The 18,717-nt window shown below is 45.6% G+C and overlaps 1 protein-coding gene across 6 annotated transcripts in view; it reads left to right on the top strand.

The window, feature by feature from the left end:
* The window catches only part of DUSP16 (dual specificity phosphatase 16), an 80,120-nt gene that overhangs the window by 41,021 nt on the left and 20,382 nt on the right, over window positions 1-18,717 (top strand). For all 6 annotated transcript variants that reach the window (XM_081249799.1, XM_081249800.1, XM_081249801.1 and 3 more), the window contains one exon: window positions 13,757-13,920. In XM_081249799.1, coding sequence (XP_081105925.1) covers window positions 13,757-13,920 — 164 coding nt within the window. The remainder of the gene's footprint in view (window positions 1-13,756; window positions 13,921-18,717) is intronic.

Here is an 18,717-nt window from a genome sequence, read left to right as displayed (position 1 = left end):
CAGCCAGTATTCTAAACCAGGTGATTAATATTTGATAGCCATATGCCACATGCGAGTCTTTGATTAGTATCTTAAAATCTTATTTAAACTTACGTTGTCATGTATCTTTTTCATTTGTTAGCTTAAGCCCCCTCCTGGATTCTCTTTTTCTCAAGCCGAGGACTATGTCTTGTTCATCTCTGTGTTCCCCACAAGGCCTAGCCCTTCTTCAGTTTTCAATAAATATCTGAAATATAAGTTAGCTTACACGTAGGTTTATACCATTTGTATTTCATATGACTTATTTTATTCACTTAGTTTAGTTTGTAAGTGATTATATTAAACAGTGATGAAACTAATCTGAAAGTGTAGCCAAAACTTGAGGCTATTTTGACATAAATGATTTGCAAGTTGTCTTCGTTCAGGTAGAGCAAAAATACAGCTGTTATGGGAAAAGTATCTAATACGAAAATGTTTCCGTCTGTTTAAGCAGATTTCAACATGATTTTAAGATCTAATAAATACACTAGTACAGGGAATTCCCCCGGCGGCCCAGTGGTTAGGACTGAGTTCTCACTGCTGAGGGCCTGGGTTCAATCCCTGGTCGGGGAACTAAGATCCCACAAGCCACGTGGTGTGGCCAAAAACCAAACCAAAACACTAGTACAATTAAACAGGGCTTAAATCCTGAACTTTGATGAGGAGCTACGAGCTCTAGAAAACCTAGTGCCGTTCATAGGAGGATACAAGCCCTTGAATCCATATGAATTGAGAACAGTTGAAATAATTTTTTTTGTACTTTAAAAGTAAATTGAGGGCCTCCCTGGTGGCGCAGTGGTTGAGAGTCCGCCTGCCGATGCAGGGGATACGGGTTCGTGCCCCGGTCCGGGAGGATCCCATATGCCGCGGAGCGGCTGGGCCCGTGAGCCATGGCCGCTGAGCCTGCGCGTCCGGAGCCTGTGCTCCGCAACGGGAGAGGCCACAACAGTGAGAGGCCCGCATACCGCAAAAAAAAAAAAAAAAAAAAAAAAGTAAATTGAGGGACTTCCCCGATGGCGCAGTAGATAGGAATCCACCTGCCAGTGCAGAGGACACGGGTTAAAGCCCTGGTCCGGGAAGATCCCACACGCTGCGGAGCAACTAAGCCCGCGAGCCACAACTACTGAAGCTTGTGCACCTAGAGCCCACGCTCTGCAACAAGAGAAGCCACCGCAATGAGAAGCCCGTGCATCGCAATGAAGAGTAGCCCCTGCTCGCCGCAACTAGGGAATGCCCACGCACAGAAACCAAGACCCAACGCAGCCAAAAATAAATAAATAAATTTATATTAAAAAAAAAGTAAATTGCTTGTCCTGCTTAGCCATTAATAAGTCTCCCAGTAGTCTCCCAATAACCAAGGCAGATTAGACCATAGCATTGTTTCACCCCCAGGGGATTAAAGGGTTTTACTATGAGTTGTAGCCTCATCTTAGCCAAAAAGAATGAACTTGGATTCCTTTGGAAAGTTGTCCCTCATCGTTGATGGATATAAACAGTTGCCAACCTTGACTTATTGATCAACTTTCTTGGTCTTGTTAACCTTCAGAAAACTAGTTCTCTCTAAAAAAATAATCTCGTTTCTTGGCCTTTATTCATTATATTACTTTATTTTACTTGCCTTTGTCTATTGTCATATATTTCTAAGGGTGCCAGATTGAAAATAAATATATTAGAAAAAAAGAAAAACCACCGAATCTGGACTTTTTTGGCGTGCGCTAACATAGAGAAAAGAGAATAAGTGGGTCCATTTAGTAGAAATAAAGATTGCTGTTCTATTATTTTCTTCTCTTTCCTCGCTGTTGTAACTCTGAGTAAAAGCAAAAGGGACCCACGAAAGTTTGCTAATTCTACAGCACTCATTTCCATCCTGTGATGAGGCACAGGATTGCCCTGCAGCAAAAAACCCTAATTGAATCACAGACCTCAGCCCTTTCATTTACAGCCGAGGAAAATAGCAGAGCCCTTGCGTGACTCTCCCCAGCTCTCACCGTTTTCACTGTGCGCCCAGGCCCCCATCTGCAGTAATTCCTGAGTCTCCTGGAATTCCCTCAGGAGGCTAGGCTGAGAATCAGGGGTGCCCACCTCAGATCAGGCCTGTGCTTTTTGTGGTAGCTCTCTCTCAGCCTCTTTGTGGACTTCAGAGTCATATTCTTACTTCACATTTTATGGGAGAAGCAATGTATAAAAAGAGACTGTATATAAAATTTTTAAGCATTAAATTTTTTCAGCTGGGGGGAATCATCAAATAAAAGTCTACTCTGTCCTGAGCTGAAATGCCACTCCGGATAATGATAGAAGATACCACTGGGGTCAGTGTCAGGCGCAGTGCTGAGGGCTCTTAGAAACATTTCGTCTCTGAACACAGCTAAGGTCTTAGATTAATGTCTGCTGTGGCTAAAGGCCAAGTACGTATTTCTTTGTTTTGAGTTAGAGCTGCTACTGTGGTTAGAGCTAGGAGTGAATAAAAATGTATTTGACTCTTGACACATTTTCAGTTTAACAGGAATCTAGATTCAGTCAGCAGTTCTGTATGATAAATGTGCAGCTTTGGTTCAGTGGAGCCAGGTACCTTCCTAATGGAAGCCGGGCAGAAGCCGGTCCTCCTGCTTACAGATTTGCTGCACGTGCCGTTGTCATCATCCGTTCTCTCCTCCAGTGTGGCGTTTCTTCTGTCCTTGTGTCTAGAGAAGGGAAATCTTCAGTCATCCCATTTCAGATCCTGTGGTAGCTGGTAAAAGAGATTGACGTTAATGGATTCCAGTCAAAGTACTGCAGTTATTCAGGAATTGGCTCTTCTTGTGTTTAAAGAGCTGCGGTGAGAGCCACTGAAAACAGACTAAAAATAGGTGCCGTTTCGCCCACTGGTTGCCGTGTAGCTGCTGGCTCCGCTTCTCAGTTTGCATGAGGTTATCTAAACTGGCCCGTCTTTTCTCCAGTTCTTACCTGCCTGTGTGGTAACAAGCCAGCTCTGTGACTCCCCAGCTACCGGTGGCTAAGACATCATGCCTGAGGCTGTGTCTGTTTAACAGAGGGACTGCAGACCAGGCTCGAGACAGTTCCTCACCCTGACATTTTGCACAAGCTACACAGAAGCACCCTGGGTGACAGTGGTGACATCAGTCTTCCCCTGGCCTGGTCATGTCATTCGTGTCCTGTCCATTCAGCTGGCCTCACTCACAGTGTTCGAGGGCTCCCTTGGGTGGGCCCCGGGGTGGGCCCCTGGGGGATAGGGTACTGGAAGAGTGCCCGTCTTGCCCCTGCCCTTGAGACCTCTCGGTTAATTTGGGGCAACACGTCTGGAGCGGATGAAATAGAAGCAGATGACAGTGCGTCGAGCTGTGTGTCACAGCGATAAGGGGTGACTCGGTGTTGCCTGCAGGAGTTGGGGAAGGTTTGAGGGCGGCGGTGGAATTTTAATCGAACCTTGAAAAATGAGTAAGATTTGGGTGGGGAGGGTCCTCTGTGGACTGACATAATTAAAAATGTCAGCAGTGAACGCAGACTTTAGGAGGCAGCCAGGAGACTGAGTGGACTTTCTGTGACGGGAGGAAGGGGAATGGAGGGGAAGTGCAGTCAGGCCGTGCGGGCCCTTCAGCCTGGAAGGACGAGTCTGCTTTGCTGGGCTGGCCTGGGGAGCCCTCGGGGGCTCGGTGACGCCTGTCACCTCTTGGCCACCAGACCTTTCTTCTGGCCTCCCTGCGCTATGCTTCCAACTCAGGCCCACGTCAGCCCCTCAGACCTGCCCCGGGACCCTCCCCGCTGCTCTCTCACCCTGTCTTGCTGCCTCTCTGCCCTTTCCTCACACTCTCGCCAGCGTTACGTCTCTCTTTGATGTTTTCAGTGTCACTGTGATTATGTCACTCCCCAGCTTAGTCTGCATCAGTGCTCTTAGGGTAAATTCCAGAATCCTTCCCTGACTCCGAAGCCCTGCAGTGGCGGCTCCTGCCTGCCTCTGTGCCCTCATCTTGTGCCCCTCTCCGTCCTCAGGTGGTGGTGGTGGTTGTTGTGTGTGTGTGTGTGTGTGTGTGTGTGTGTGTATTTTAGCACTTTAGCCTCAGTTGCCTGAGACCTGCAACCCAGAGGCACCCTCCTACTCCTCGAAGTGTCCCCCTCGCCCCATGTACCTGGGTGTCTCCTGCTGGATTCATGGTGGCAGTCAAACCCCACCCTGGCTCCCAGGCAGAGTTGGGTGTCCTCTGTCACACACACTCCTTTGGCCACCCGCCATAATTAGCCGGTTATTCATCTAATTATTTGGTTGAAGTTTGTCCCACTGAACTGTCCATTCCAGAGCGGGCCTCTGTCGTGGTCACCGCTCTCCCATCACCCAGTGCCGTGTCCGGCTTGCAGCAGTGCCCGCGGCATGGCTCCGCACCCTCCTGTGGATGCCAGTGGTCTCCAGGGTTGTTTGGCTGACGAACAGGGACCCTTTCCTTCCCGCTGGTCCACCACATCTGCTGGGAGGCGGTGCGCTTGGCCCCGGAGGAGGACGGCTGCCGGAGTGGACACACCCCAGGGGGTCCCGGGAGGGCCTGCTTGGGGTGGATTAGGAAGCCTGAGCTTCACGGGGAAAGGCCCAAGAAGTGAGCTGTGTGGTAACCCACGCGCAGTTCACACGTCAGGCAGATTGGACTCCGAAGAGTCGTCCTCCGGAGACCAGACTCCTATTCCCTTTTCCTCGGGACTCAGAGCATCGTCCCCCGATGGATAGTCTCATGAGGCCTTGCCCCCGACGGTCACCAGGGGCACATCTGGCAGCCGCTTCATCCTTAGCCGGGATCTGATTATAGTTGGTCCAGTCCGTTTCCTGAGAGCTATGCCCCTGGTTCCCTGAGCCCCGGATGTCGTACCGGACTCTAGTCCTGAGCCGCCAAGGGAACCCACCTCTCATGGAAAGTTCCCTGGACATGATAGAAGCACCCTGAGGACTCACTGGGGCTTCTGGATGATGAAAGCAGCATCTACCAAGTCTCCCTTTTAACCTATCATAGCAGAGAAATGTTTTCCTTGCCCTGTGCCACTTCGCTCATCCTGAGGGTCCTCTGGGGCCTTGTGGTCAAGGAGTGGGAAGCAGGTTCTGGGCTCATACCCAGGCCCAATACAGCAGAATTTAAAAAAATGCTACAGAATAGAATTGAAACTAGAGGGACTTCCCTGGTTGTTGCAGAGGCTGGAGATGAGAAAGCCCAGGTGTGCTGGGAGAACAGTAAGAAGATGAATGGGCCTGGGCCATGGTGGGTAGAATAGGGACAGTGAGGGTGGACAGTAGAGTGGGATCAGATGATGCAGGGCTTGAGTGTCTGATCAGGAATCTTGGGTTGTATTCTGTGGGTATTTGGGGGCAGAGGATACATCCACACTTTATCTTAGGAGCTTAATCTGGCAGCAGAGTGGAAACAAGTTGGGAAAAGGACGGACAGATCAGAGAGAGCTGTTCCTGAATTTATCTAACAGTGCGGCGGGGGGGAGGCAGGGACAGACAGACGGACGTCGCAAAAGCAAGTCCGAGTGTTGGCATACCAGGTGGCTGCTGCTGAGGTGACTGGGAGAACGGGGCAGACGCGAACAGGGTTACAGAACCAGAGGGAGCGAGATATCAGCTTGGAATTTATTTTAAAAGTATCGATAGGGCTTCCCTGGTGGCGCAGTGGTTGGGGGTCTGCCTGCCGATGCGGGGAACGCGGGTGCGTGCCCCGGTCCGGGGGGATCCCACATGCTGCGGAGCGGCTGGGCCCGTGAGCCATGGCCGCTGGGCCTGCGCATCCAGAGCCTGTGCTCCGTGGCGGGAGAGGCCACAACAGTGAGAGGCCCGCGTACCGCAAAAAAAAAAAAAAAAAAAAAAAAAAAAGTATCGATAAGTCTTTCAAGTGAAAATGACCAAAAGAGGATTGAAAATGTTAGGTCGGCGTTTGGGACCTCAAGCCCCCAAATGCAACCTTGGAAATCTTTGATTTTCAGGTGAACATGAGCAAAGGTGATCTCCTTAGTAACCTCCTCCTTCCATGCTGGTGGAAGCAGAGGCCTTCTAGGTCCTTCCTCCTCAGGAAGCCCCAGGCTGCTGTTCGCTTGGCTGTGGCTTCACATCTTAAAGTCACCGGAGGACCAGTCGGGTGGCCTCCGTGAACCTCTCTCCTGCTTGTAGTGCTTGGTGCCTTTGCTCAGCCAAGGGTGGATTCTGGCCGTAATTCCTTTTGATTGGTCGTTCTGGTTGTGCTGTTCAGAACAATCTTTGTTTGAAGGCACGTATTGAGAGTCCTGCCTGGCTGTGCGTGTGTGCATGTGCGCGTGTGCGTGTGTGTTGAAGAAGAGCCTCTGGGTATGGTTATGTATTGCCAATTTGAAAGATCAGTGAAAGAGTAAAAAATATCACTTGACATCTTCTGAGAACTCTTTACTAAACAACGCTTCTGGATTTTGCCAGTCGAATTGATCTAGATAACATTATCTTGAGGAATGTAAGATTTAGACATTATGAGTCACGAGAACTCTTATAAGTTGCATTATTTTAGTATTTAGTGCTTTTCTTTATGCTAGCATTTTGAAAATTTTTAATTCGTTTATTGTGTGTTTGGTAACTGTGTTAATCCAAAAATTAGCTAGAGGGCTTCCCTGGTGGCACAGTGGTTAAGAATCCGCCTGCCAGTGCAGGGGACACGGGTTCGAGCCCTGGTCGGGGAAGATCCCACATGCCGCGGAGCAGCTAAGCCCGTGCGCCACGACTACTGAGCCCATGAGCCACAACTACTGAGCCCCGTGCGCCACAACGAAGAATAGCTGCTGCTCGCCGCAACTAGAGAAAGGCCGGCACGCAGCAATGAAGACCCAACGCAGCCAAAATAAATAAATAATTTAATTAATTAATTTTTTAAAAAGAGAGAGGTGGGATTGTTTTGTTTAAAAAAAAAATTAGCTAGAATGTCCCATTCCGCAGCTGTGCCAGGTGATAGGTTGTTTTCATACAGAGTGAGCTTTTTTGGGGGTGTTATTTATGGGGCAAGTTTTACGAGATGGAGGCTACTTCTCAGGCTTCCTGGAGGATCTCCACAGAAATGCACGTCTGTCCACCATCCTCTCAAGTGGATGGAGGAGATGGAATGAGAGTTTAAAATGAACGTTCCACGTCATTTGGGATTTTTCTCTCCTGTGCTGCTCAGCGGAGAGTTGACTAGATAGGACATAATTGCTGCTGATGTTGCTGAGGAAAGTGTGCCATGCTCTCTACCCTCCTGGAAGTGATTGATCAAGCCTGTGTGGTTGGGCTTACCCAGACCAACCTATGTACATTGGAAAAGTACAGTTACATGTTTTTGTTTGCTTTCTTTGGAGGTACAAAATTATGGTGCCTTGCCTTTGCATTTTATGTCAGTAGTTTCAGCTTTCCATGTATACAGTCCACTGACCCTGGGAGAACTGTGACCGTGCTTGTGTGTTTTTAAATGGTTAGAGGATAAAGTTGCCTGAATCACTCACTTCAGACTAAAGTGCAAAATAGTTATTCATGAGAGCAATTAAAATACTTCCAAAATACACATTTTAGCATTTCATTGTTTAAGATTAGGGTTGTCTCCTTTGTGTAATAGCAAAGCCCAGATTTAATTTTCAGTATGGAGAGAACTGTTCTCTACAGGCGCAGGAATACTCCACTTAAATCCTTCACATACATTCTAGAATAAGTAAATGAATGGGTCGTATTTATGTCACAAAAAGGGGGTCTTTGTTTTACAAAAGGGTTAAACTGCATGAGAACTATATTTAAAAGCTGAAATTATATAGACTGTGAAAATGATTTAATGTACAGAAATTAAATTTGCTTATGACTTTAGAAAAATATCTTTCATAAAGTAGAGCTTTGTGTAAATAGACTTCTGTACATAGCCATGGAACTCATCCCCAGTAATGGGAAGGGGCTACCTTTAATCCCCCTTCCCAGCTTAGGCAGCTCTGTCAGCTGATAAAGCTCTTATGACTTGCTCCCCATTTTGAAGCATAAGTGAGCAGCCCTCTGTTTCTCCCTGCAAGGAACTGTCTTCAGAGTCATGGAATTGACATTTATCTCTGGTTTGACTAAAAGGATACGGATACATTTTGAGAATTTGCGTCTTAAAATTAACATTGCTCATCTGAAGTAAAGTGCTACTTTTGTGAATATTCTTTTATTTTAAGAAACAACTCTGTGATTTATAACTGCAAGGGTCAGAGGGAAGAGAAAACCGACCAGTTAGAATTGTTTAGTGGCATCGTTTTATGTATTTTATTTTACATGGCAGACTTTTTTTTCCTCTGAAAATGGAATAGTAGTTGACATTGGCTTTTATAGAAAATTATATTTATAGTTTGAATTGTGAAGAAGGTACTCTTTTTTTTTTTAACAGTTTTTTTTAATGTATATTTATTTATTTTTGGCTGTGTTGGGTCTTCGTTTCTGTGCGAGGGCTTTCTCTAGTTGTGCCAAGCGGGGGCCACTCTTCATCACGGTGCGCAGGCCTCTCACTATCGCGGCCTCTCTTGTTGCGGAGCACAGGCTCCAGACGTGCAGGCTCAGTAGTTGTGGCTCACGGGCCCAGTTGCTCCGTGGCATGTGGGATCTTCCCGGACCAGGGCTCGAACCCGTGTCCCCTGCATTGGCAGGCAGATTCTCAACCACTGCACCACGGGGGAAGCCCCGAAGGGGGTACTCTTAAGGGAAGAAATATTTCTTGGCTGAATGAGAAGAAAGTGATATACAAATTATGAATGCCTTTAAGCTGTACCAAGTGTTTTCTCCGTCCAAAGTAATATGTATATTTTTATTTATAAATATGCATTCTACAGGTAAATTTGTGGAAGACTAACAGAAATATGGATTTTTAACATTGCAGTTTGTCTGCCTGTTCATACAAGTCTGTAGAGGCCACTGCTGTCCGTATGTCTACCCGCTGGTCTCCCCACCCCCATTTCTCTACAGGCCAGGGTGTCTGCATACGTGTCTTCCTTCCTCTTAAAACAAACACTCGTAGCCCAAGGGGCCAAAGCCGGTACAGCGTTCTGAGATTCAGGTCTGGCTTAGGGAGCCACACGTGCGTCATTCGACTTTCTATTTTCTCCATTCCTAGATCATAAGCAGCATAAAATCTAGGGACAGGAGAAACTTGGCAAGATTGGACAGTGAGTCAGATGCTTGAACAACTTTAAAAATTATTTTTAAACTTTTTCAAGAAGCGCGTCAGTTTCTCAGTGCTGCTTTCACATAAACAAGTGGAGCTCATGAACTGATGTTGTGTCTTCTTGTCATAAGAGAATCTAACTTAGGGTCTGGGGACAGCAGAGTTGGGACCAGGGCAGAGAAGACTCTTGATTCTGTGTCTGTCAGCCACTTGTAACAGAAAGTTTACGTAGATGAATTGTACTTTTCTTCTTGTAAGAGGAAGAGGGACATTTCAGACATATTTCAGAACTGAGTCGCTGAGAGGCTGCAGATAGTTTCTCCAGGGTTCGGGTAAGTCAGGCAGTGTCTCATCTGTTGTTAATTAATGAAATGAAACTGGGGTCACTGGAGTCCAACGATGAATGAAAGGTCAGCGAATGGAAGAAACTGTCAATGAAGGAGGAGGTCGGCAGCGTGGAACCTTGTCAGAGACAAAGATCAGGGAAAATGGACTCTTTGGCTGAGATCGTGTTTTGTGGAAGTTACCAGGAGTCCTGGTTTGGGACATTTCAAGCCAGCCTGAGCACTAGATGAATGCTCTGATTTCGCCAAATCTGTTAAATATTTTAAGGCTGTTTGGATTTGTGCTGCTAGAGATTAGTTGAAAAACTTTGTAAGAAAAAAAAAGTTTGTTTGTTTTATAATGTGTTATTGCTGTTTTGTTTGGCTTTGTTTTGAGGCTGAATAGTGGCTGCTTTCTCTCTCTCTCTTTTTTTTTTTTTTCTGTTTTCTTAGAATTTTCTAGAGCCACACTCACATTTTACTTGTTAGGACCACCAAAGTTAGAAGTGATTTAGGATGAAATGAATGATAGAGCTGCGCTTCAAACGGCCCAGGCCGGCCGGCCTTCAGTTTACGACCGTTGGAGAATCTGTCCCCTCTGAACGTAGTTCAGTGGAGGCTGAAAGTCACCGAGACGCCGCAACCGTCTCACCACCGATTCACAAACTGTGATCGTAAGCCGGCCATGACCGTGTTGTTTGTATCCCCCGCTAGTTCTTCCTCAGCTTTGTTACTGGTCTCGTGTGACGCACACTTACAGAGTTCTTGTTTCTCTGGTCAGGTCAGATCTCCTTCCCTTTTCTCTCCCTCATCGAAGTTTTTGAACCATGTGGCTTGAGGGAAGCAAGGCTCTTCCATCAGTTTGGGAGAGGCCCGTGGCCATTTTCAGCCTGGTGAAATGAGGCTAAAATGAGGGCAGGACCCCAGAGGTGTCAGCAGGCTGCCCCCACATCCTAGAGAGCAGTTAATTCCGTGGTATTTAGAGACACGGCTTAGCAGAGCGAGTGAGAGTGCAGTCTCGAGCCGGGCTCACGTCCAGCTCTGTTGGTTATCACCCTGTGTCTTTCTGAACCTCTCTTTTCCTAATCTGTAAAATGGGAGTAATCGAAGCACCTACCTCATGGGGCAGTTGTAAAGATGGAACAAATCCTTGTAAAGTGCTTAGAGCAATGCTTGTCACATAGTAAATGTTCATAACTCTGGGAGTCCTTATATTATTTATGAATATGATGACATAAGTTTCAAATGGAATTCAAGTGGACTTTCCTTGGATTGTCTGGTTTCTCTGTTCTCTGAGAACATTTACTGGACTCTCGTTTTGTTGGATTTAAATGAGAGCTCATCCCATGAACTGTTTTGGAGCCAGAATAGGAAAAAATATGAAAACAGTTCTTTAGAGAAACACCAGGACAACAAAAGTTAATGGAAGTTAAAATTTAAATTATAATCAAAGTAATGGCCGTCAGTTATCGTGTTGGGTAGGTGTAAGATAGGCAAATAATGTATACACTCTTTAATATCTATTATTACAAGAACTGCTTTGAGGGAAAAACTCACCTTAAATAACTGCATTATGCAGTTAAGAGACTGAAAAGGGCAAAACATTAATGAAATAAAATGATAAAACCTAAACAGTGACAGGCATATATGTATGCCGATATTAACTGACCCCTTTTTTGAGATTGCCGTGGCTTATACTTTAGGTGTAGGGCTTCTAATTTACTTCATTTCAGTAGCTGCAACAGCCCCAGCACAGCATTTCGTTGAGTGTGAGTTCCACCGGCTTAGATTTTAAGAGATTTTAGGGGGGGAAATGGGAGGGGAAATTCCATGGTCAAATAAGTTTGGGACCCTTAAATTAAATGAAAGTAAACTAGTTTCCTTAGAGATTTTTTTTCAGAGCTTTTAATATGTGTGCTGTGAGTCTCCCAGGGAGGCGTGATATGCAGTGTTTCTCTTACTTTTGGGACCAGTATCCCGTCTGTCAGCTTCCTGCAGGATGCCAGCGCCCTGGAGCAAACTCTGGGAAATGTAGCCTTAGAAGCATTACTGTTTTCGCTTTGTCTCGTGTGTATCCTACTGAGGTGTAGCTGCAGGTCAGGGGTGGAGGAGGGGGGCCCACAGGTGAAGCTGGGAACTCGATGTCGGATCACTGTACCGTGGAGGGCTCACTCTGCGCAGGCACGAAGCACTCACGCATATCAGCTCATTCAGTCCTCTGACAGCTCTGTGAGGGGGCGTGGTCATTATTCCCATTTTACGGACAGGAAACTGATCGCCAGAGGGCATAAGTCACTTGTCCAAACCTGACAGCTAGAACACGGTGAAGCCAGGGCACAGACTCAGGTACAGGGGCCTGTGCCCGTCCTCCCTCTGCTGTACGGTCGTGGGGCTCACGTGTGTGTGGTTTGTATGCTGTGTGTGTGTGTGCACGGGGCGGGCCGGTGGTGGTGAGAGAACAGCATGAAAGTGTGAGGTGATGACAGTGAGTTTTGTGTGGCTGGAGAGTGCGTTTGGAAAGGGCAAGGAATGAAACCTTAACGCTGAACAGGTACAGGTCGCCAGGGCCTCGTCGGTCCCGCACAGGCAGGTGGGGTTTCTCTAATGGACCCCCTGCTCTTTCTGCCACGTTGCCTTAAGAACTCTAATAAGCAAACTGCTGAAGAGTAAACACAGTGCAGACACTTGGCTTGGAGGCTAGGGATGCACACCGACATTGTGCAGGTGGCGTGCTTATTGTCACCGACTTGCTGTCCCAGCTTGCTGCACCACGCACCCCACGCTGAGCACAGACAGTGGACGCAGGAGTCCAGAGGATCATGCTTGCGTTGAACGTAATACAGGGGATAAAAAAGGGTGACACCTCCCCCCTCAACTCCCTGCACTTCTGCAGTTTTTGAGGGCATATTTTATATGTTTCTGGAAGCGCAGGAAAGGCTAATGGAATGAAGCTCAAGGAGATGGAGATAAATATTTCATGAGATTTTAGGGTCCTCTTTAAGATTTTATTTTATTTTTTATTGGAGTATAGTTGCTTTACAATGCTGTGTTAGTTTCTTGCCGTATAGCAAAGTGAATCAGTCTTTTGTATACGTATGTCCACTCTTTATTAGAGTTCCTTCCCAGTCAGGTCACCACAGAGCACTGAGTAGAGTTCCCTGTGCTATACAGTAGGTTCTCATTAGTTATCTATTTTATATATAGTGTGTGTATATGTCAGTCCCAACTAGGGTCCTTTTTAAGGCTTCATTAAAGAGGTAAAAATGAGGCTGCTCTGTCTTCTTAACAAGTTAATTGTTTTTTAATTTAGTAGTATTAAAAATATACACATATTCCCTATAATCCAAATGTCTTTGGTTCCGAGTTTAGATGTTGTGACTGGTGAGGGTCTGGATAGTGAGGGATTTATCTGAAAATGTATCAGAATGTATTCAGTTCTCGGGTTTGGATTTGGATAGCAAGGAGTATTTAGATTGGAAAACCCAGTGAAGACCTTGTTCATCTTTTCTTTTCTGAAAGGAGGTGAGAGTGTCTCCTTAGCCAATAGATTTCTCTTCATTAACAGGTAGTGAGATTGTGACCTAATGAAGATCATAGTAGGTCATTATAAGGACGGGACTAGAAAACACTGAATTCCTCTGAGTCCAGAAGTCTTGCCACAAGGCGTCCATGTAACCTGAGCCGTTGGGGTCTGTCGGCCCTTGTTCACAGTGCTCAGCCAATGAACAGGAGACCCCGGCATCGGGGGTAATTATGCGACCCTCGATATAGAGAATATTTGTAAGAGTAAGGGGAGTATGTGGCATCTTTGAAATATAAAACTTATACAGTAGGAAGATTTAAAGTTCATTTTAGAAGGAACTTTGAACTCTGTCAATTTTATTTTGAAGAAGTCACATCTGGCCTCAGTTCACGTGTTTTTGTAACCCCATTTTGCGTCTGTCTTGGCTTGGTTATCTGCTACCTTCAGTCCTCTTTAAGTCACACGAAATAGGACAGGGAGCAGGGAGAAGACGTAGGATGCACGAAGGTGAAGGGAGTGGGAGCAAGGGGGGAGTCACTGTAAGTGCCTTCAGGGCCTGGGGTCCCTATCGTGGGCTTGCAAAGCCAGGGCTGGTGCTGGATTGTACCCCAGACCGAGCAGCTGTGGACGGGGATACACTTCCATCTGTGGGGTCTGATTGTTCTTTTCAGACAACTGTATTTGAGTAGTTAGCAGATGGCTGGTTTTCATCTTTATGCACGGCGTAACTGTACCCTGTCTGTCCTTAGGTGGGTTTGCCGAGTTCTCCCGCTGTTTCCCTGGCCTCTGTGAAGGAAAATCCACCCTAGTCCCCACCTGCATTTCTCAGCCTTGCTTACCTGTTGCCAACATTGGGCCAACCCGAATTCTGCCCAATCTCTATCTTGGCTGCCAGCGAGATGTCCTCAACAAGGTGGGTGCTTTGAAAATATCCTTCATTGCAGGGTTTCTTGACAGCAGCTGGAGAAGCACTGGGTTGCCGGCGGGCTGTCCTTTCAGACACACGCACCCCGTGTTCTTAGTGCAGCTCCCCTGTGAGCAGCCCAGCGGCCGTACGATCCTCCCCAGTGCCGTCTGCTGTGACGTTCTGATCGCTGTAGGAAGGCTAAGCTGTTGTCAAGTGTGCTGTTCTTACAGGTCCATGAGACCTGCGGTTGGGCACACCCAGGAAGGCTAATGCCGCCTAGATTATTTCACATATAGAAATGTATTTATTTACTGCAGCAACTAGAAAGGGACTGAGGTTGGCTTGGATTGAGGCAGATCTCATGATGACTCCTGGCTAGAGGGGCAGGGAGGCGGGTAAAAGGATGGGGAGGACCAGCGCTAAGAAGATGCGCTGCAGGTGCCCCGCCTGAGGCCCCTTGGAGCAGTTTGGTTGAGAAAGAAGAGGGAGGACCATAAATACTGGATGAAAAGGATATGAGCCACTCTGAACAAGGTGTACCCAACAGAGGAGCCGTATTGATTGATTGAGGCCATTATATATAACGGTACACACATAACAGCAGTAGAACTAAGATCCATCTGTCTCCACTGCTTATATGCTCTTAACCAGTGGTGCTAGGAAACAGTGCTCTAACTGCCTGGAAAGTGATTTGTCTCTAAAACCTCTTATTTACATCACCTCTAATTGAAAAAGCAATCAAAGAGCTTAATTCAACTGCTGGTGATTTACAAGTGCTGCTTTTTGGGTATTTCTGCTTGAGTAGCTGAAAGAATTGGGCTGACCGTAAAAATAAGCTTCCAGGTGGGCTTGCTTTATTTTAGCACGTGGAAAGCAAAAACACCCTCTCACTGGGCAGCAAGGAGGCATTCTGTTTGCTCTTTTTTTCTTTTTTGTTCTCAAAACTCCTGCCTCTTCAGAATTTTGCCTGGACATTTTTGCTAACATGTCTGCTCGTTCTGTGAGGTATTTGAAATTTGATAGCTTATGCTTGCACTGAGCCTTTCTGGTGGGGGTCACGATGTCTTTGAGCACGTGATTTTTATTAGTTTTCTTTGAGAGACAAGCAAACTGTGTCACAGAAAGCAAAATTAATTTCCTAAAGTCACATGCATCCCTGGGGCAAACCTGGAGATGCTTTATTTAATAACTTAGATCAGTGAATAAAACAAAATGAAATAAAATTCCTAGTTAAGGATCCTGTTCAGAATTACCCCCAGTAAAACTTAACCAGTCAGCTGGCAGGTGATTTTACAAGCAGTTATGTTACAGGTCCTTTTTGTTACTTCTGACATTCAATGCAGTGGTACCTTGATTTTGCTGCATACCTTTTCCAGGTTTAACAAATGCGTCAGTTAACAGCTAAGTGAGGCCTGCAGGGTGAGAGCAGTTTAAACTGGAACCTGAAGTTGAGGTGTGCCGGGGGCTGATAGTTTTGTTTTTAATTGGCTTCTACATGTCTGTGTGCTAAACAGGATGGGCACATAGATGCCTTGAAAGGAAATGGTTGTAGGGGGAGAGTGGTTTATGCAAGCTCATGGGGAAACAGCTTGAGCAAGGAGTCATTGGGGAAGACAGAGAAAGCTGCTTTAGGAGCTACCGACGTGCAGACTAGGGAGTGGTGAGAAGAGTGCTTTCAAAGTGGTGAGTAGAAATTTCTACGTATGTAGCCTCTAGATTCACTGTTGAGAAGAGTCCTAGTGCTGGAGGGGATCTTACAGATCATTTAGTCAGCCTCCTTCATTCAATAATGAGGAAATCGTAATTCCAGACATGTTAAATAAATTCCGCAACATCACCCCACTGATGGGTTTTAGAACTGGATGTGCCTCTCTTTCGAAAACAGCATAAACTCATCTCCCTGCTCCACTCTCTGGTTCAAACTTTCCAGGAGAAATAATGTGCTCTCTTCTTCTGGAAGATCTCCAGAGATGAAGATTTTATAATCTCCCCTAATAGTATGTTCCTTTTTAGTCAAAATTAGAAGTTTCTAAGAACATCCACCACAAGACCACTAATTTTATTAGTCGTCTTCCCATTTATTTATTTATTTATTTATTTGTAATAAAGTGCCACTAAAATATGTTAAAAGCATGTCACGGAAAATTTCTGAGGAGGATAATAGTGTTCATCATTTAAAATGCTAGGCTCTCTATGTTACTGCATTTAACCCTCATAATAGGATTTGGAGGTAGGTTGGCTCTGAGCTATGTCACTTACTTACCCAAGATTTTGTGGCTAGAAAGTCATTGACCTCAAAGCTAGTGAGTGATAGAGACATCTTCAAACCCAAACTACTCTGGCTCTAAGTCCTGTGTTTGTAGAACACCAGAAATCCTCATCGTCTGGAAATTGAAATCTCTGTAACAGGCTGTCATGAAGGACTGACAGATCTAAACAGTCTGTTGAATCACAGCTGACATTTGTTTCCTCCTGCTTTTTCTACAGCATGTTCTGTACCAGCACCATCCCACAGAAGTATAATGCAAGCCACGTATATAATATAGAATGTTCTGATAGACTTATTTAAAAAGTTAAAAAAAACCCAAGTGAAATTAATTTTAATAACATTCATCACCATATGTCTAGAATATTATCATTTCAACATGCAATCGATATAAAAAATTATTGGCACTTTACAGTTTTTGGTACTAGGTCTTTGAAATCTGGTGTGTATCTTATGGACTCGGCACCTCTCACTGTGGACGTGCCACATGTGCCTGTGCTTCCACAAATCAGATGGTGCAGGTCAATACTCTCAGCATGTGATTGTTTTTACTTAGGTCTCAAAGACATAGCTCTTCTGTAAAAGACTGTAAGAAGGCACTGGTAGCAAAAAGAACACACTTCCTTTCCCCTCACATCTGTACTTGGTTTCCCACAATCTGTCCTCCTCTGGTCTTTGTACTGGAGTTGTACAGCTGTTACACTAAAGCAGTTTGCTGGTGCCCAGTTCACATCTGACTGAGTGGGACTTGAACCAGAATCTCTAGTTATAATGGGAAAGACAAAAGTTCCTGATGTTTTTTTCTCCTTTACCAGTTAAAATTTCAAATGGACTTTTGTTTCCCACTTACACACAGGATGTATGATGGAATTCCCTACTGTGCGTAGTTCCTGAGCCAGGACCTCTTCGGCTTCTTCACTAAAGCTGCTGTGCCCCCTCTCTCCCCATTTTAAACAGGGTGCAGTCAGCTTTTCGGGGGCAGCTTCTTACTTCAGTCTTTTCACGCGCACAGTTGGCTCTCCTGGGCTGCCTCGCCCTTCTACCCGCAACCAGGACTACGGCCACTTTCTCTGATGTTTTCGTACGAGAGTTAGGCTGTAGCCTGGGCACCGTCTAGCCAAGTACTGCTTTCAGGTTTCTCTGTGATCCAGGAAGACAAAGGCTCATGTCGTCAAAATGATCAGTAAAAGTATTTATTCAGGGTCCACTGTGTGTAGGAAGCCATACAGAGTGCAGGTGGGTTAGACAAGACCTGTTCCTGAGACGGTAATTCGCAAACAAGGTGACTCAGGCAGGAGCGAGAGCCGGCTCCGGACCGGGAGGATTCGCGTCCCAGGTCTTCGCCTCACCAGCCAGAGCAGTCGAGCCACGGGCCCGAATCTGCTTCTTCACCTGCAAACTGAAATGATTCCTGCCTCCTAGGGTTCTTGTGAGGCTCCAGTGACGTGGCCTTATGCCAGGCACCAAGAGCAGTTCCTGGTTTATAAGGACACTGTTACTGTCACCACCGGGTAGGGCGTACAAGGGTCTAGGGTGAGTGGTGGGTACATAGGGCGTGGCTGGCCGAGGAAGGCTGGCTCCTGGAGGAAGTAGGTCAATTCTGAAGACAAAGGGAGCGGCAAATGCAAACTCACTCATCACACTGACTTCAGAAAGAAACATTACAACTCCTTTATCTCGATTTGCAGAGCCCGTGGGATTTAATGGGACCTCTGTCCTCAGCCTAAATGAACAGGGGCAACTTGACCAAACAGAGCAGTTGTATTAAGGCTGTATATTAAGCTGTATTCCATATATTACTCCACAGTCTGTATCAACAGAGCATAGAGCCCATATTTAGAAATCAGTCCAACTAAGGGCAAAGTTTATTTCATGGTTTAGGAGAAGGAAACTTAAAGGTAAAAAAAAAAAAAGGTGAATGCAAATCATAGCAGTAAAATTAAGATTTATTTTTTGACTCACAAAAATTACTTTTGAACACTTTCTTGATTGTGTTTTGAAACCAGAATCTATTTTTTAATTTCTTAGGGGGTAATCTTTTCTACTTTACAGCTGAACCCTTTTTTATACCCAGCCCGCTACAGTCAGTGTAATTTCCCTACTTGAGGCCAATTAGGAGAAAGGACCGTTTGAATTAGTGAAAGATATACATTACAGGCTGGGGGGTGGGCAACAACTTTACTGAGATATAATTTATATACCATGTGATTTATAAGATATTTTTAATTGAGATATAATTGACATATAACATATTAGTTTCAAGTATATTCGTTTCAAGTAACATTATATCCAAGATTCAATATTTGTATATATTGCTAAATGATCACAATAAATCTAGTTACCATCTACCACCATACATAGCTACTCCTTTTTTTTCTTACGATGAGAACTTTTAAGATTTCTCTCTTAGCCGCTTTCAAATATACAGTACACTATTATTATCTATAGCTGGCATGCTGTACATTACATCTCCATGACTTACTTGTTTTGTGACTGGAAGTTTGTACCTTTTGACCACCTTTACCCCTCCCCTCCAC

This window comes from Mesoplodon bidens (assembly GCF_964165515.1).
Source record: "Mesoplodon bidens genome assembly, chromosome: 11".
NCBI classification, from domain to species: Eukaryota; Metazoa; Chordata; class Mammalia; order Artiodactyla; family Ziphiidae; genus Mesoplodon; species Mesoplodon bidens.
The sequence above is the reverse complement of the archived record's forward strand: the minus strand, read 5'-3'. Positions and strand labels throughout refer to the sequence as shown.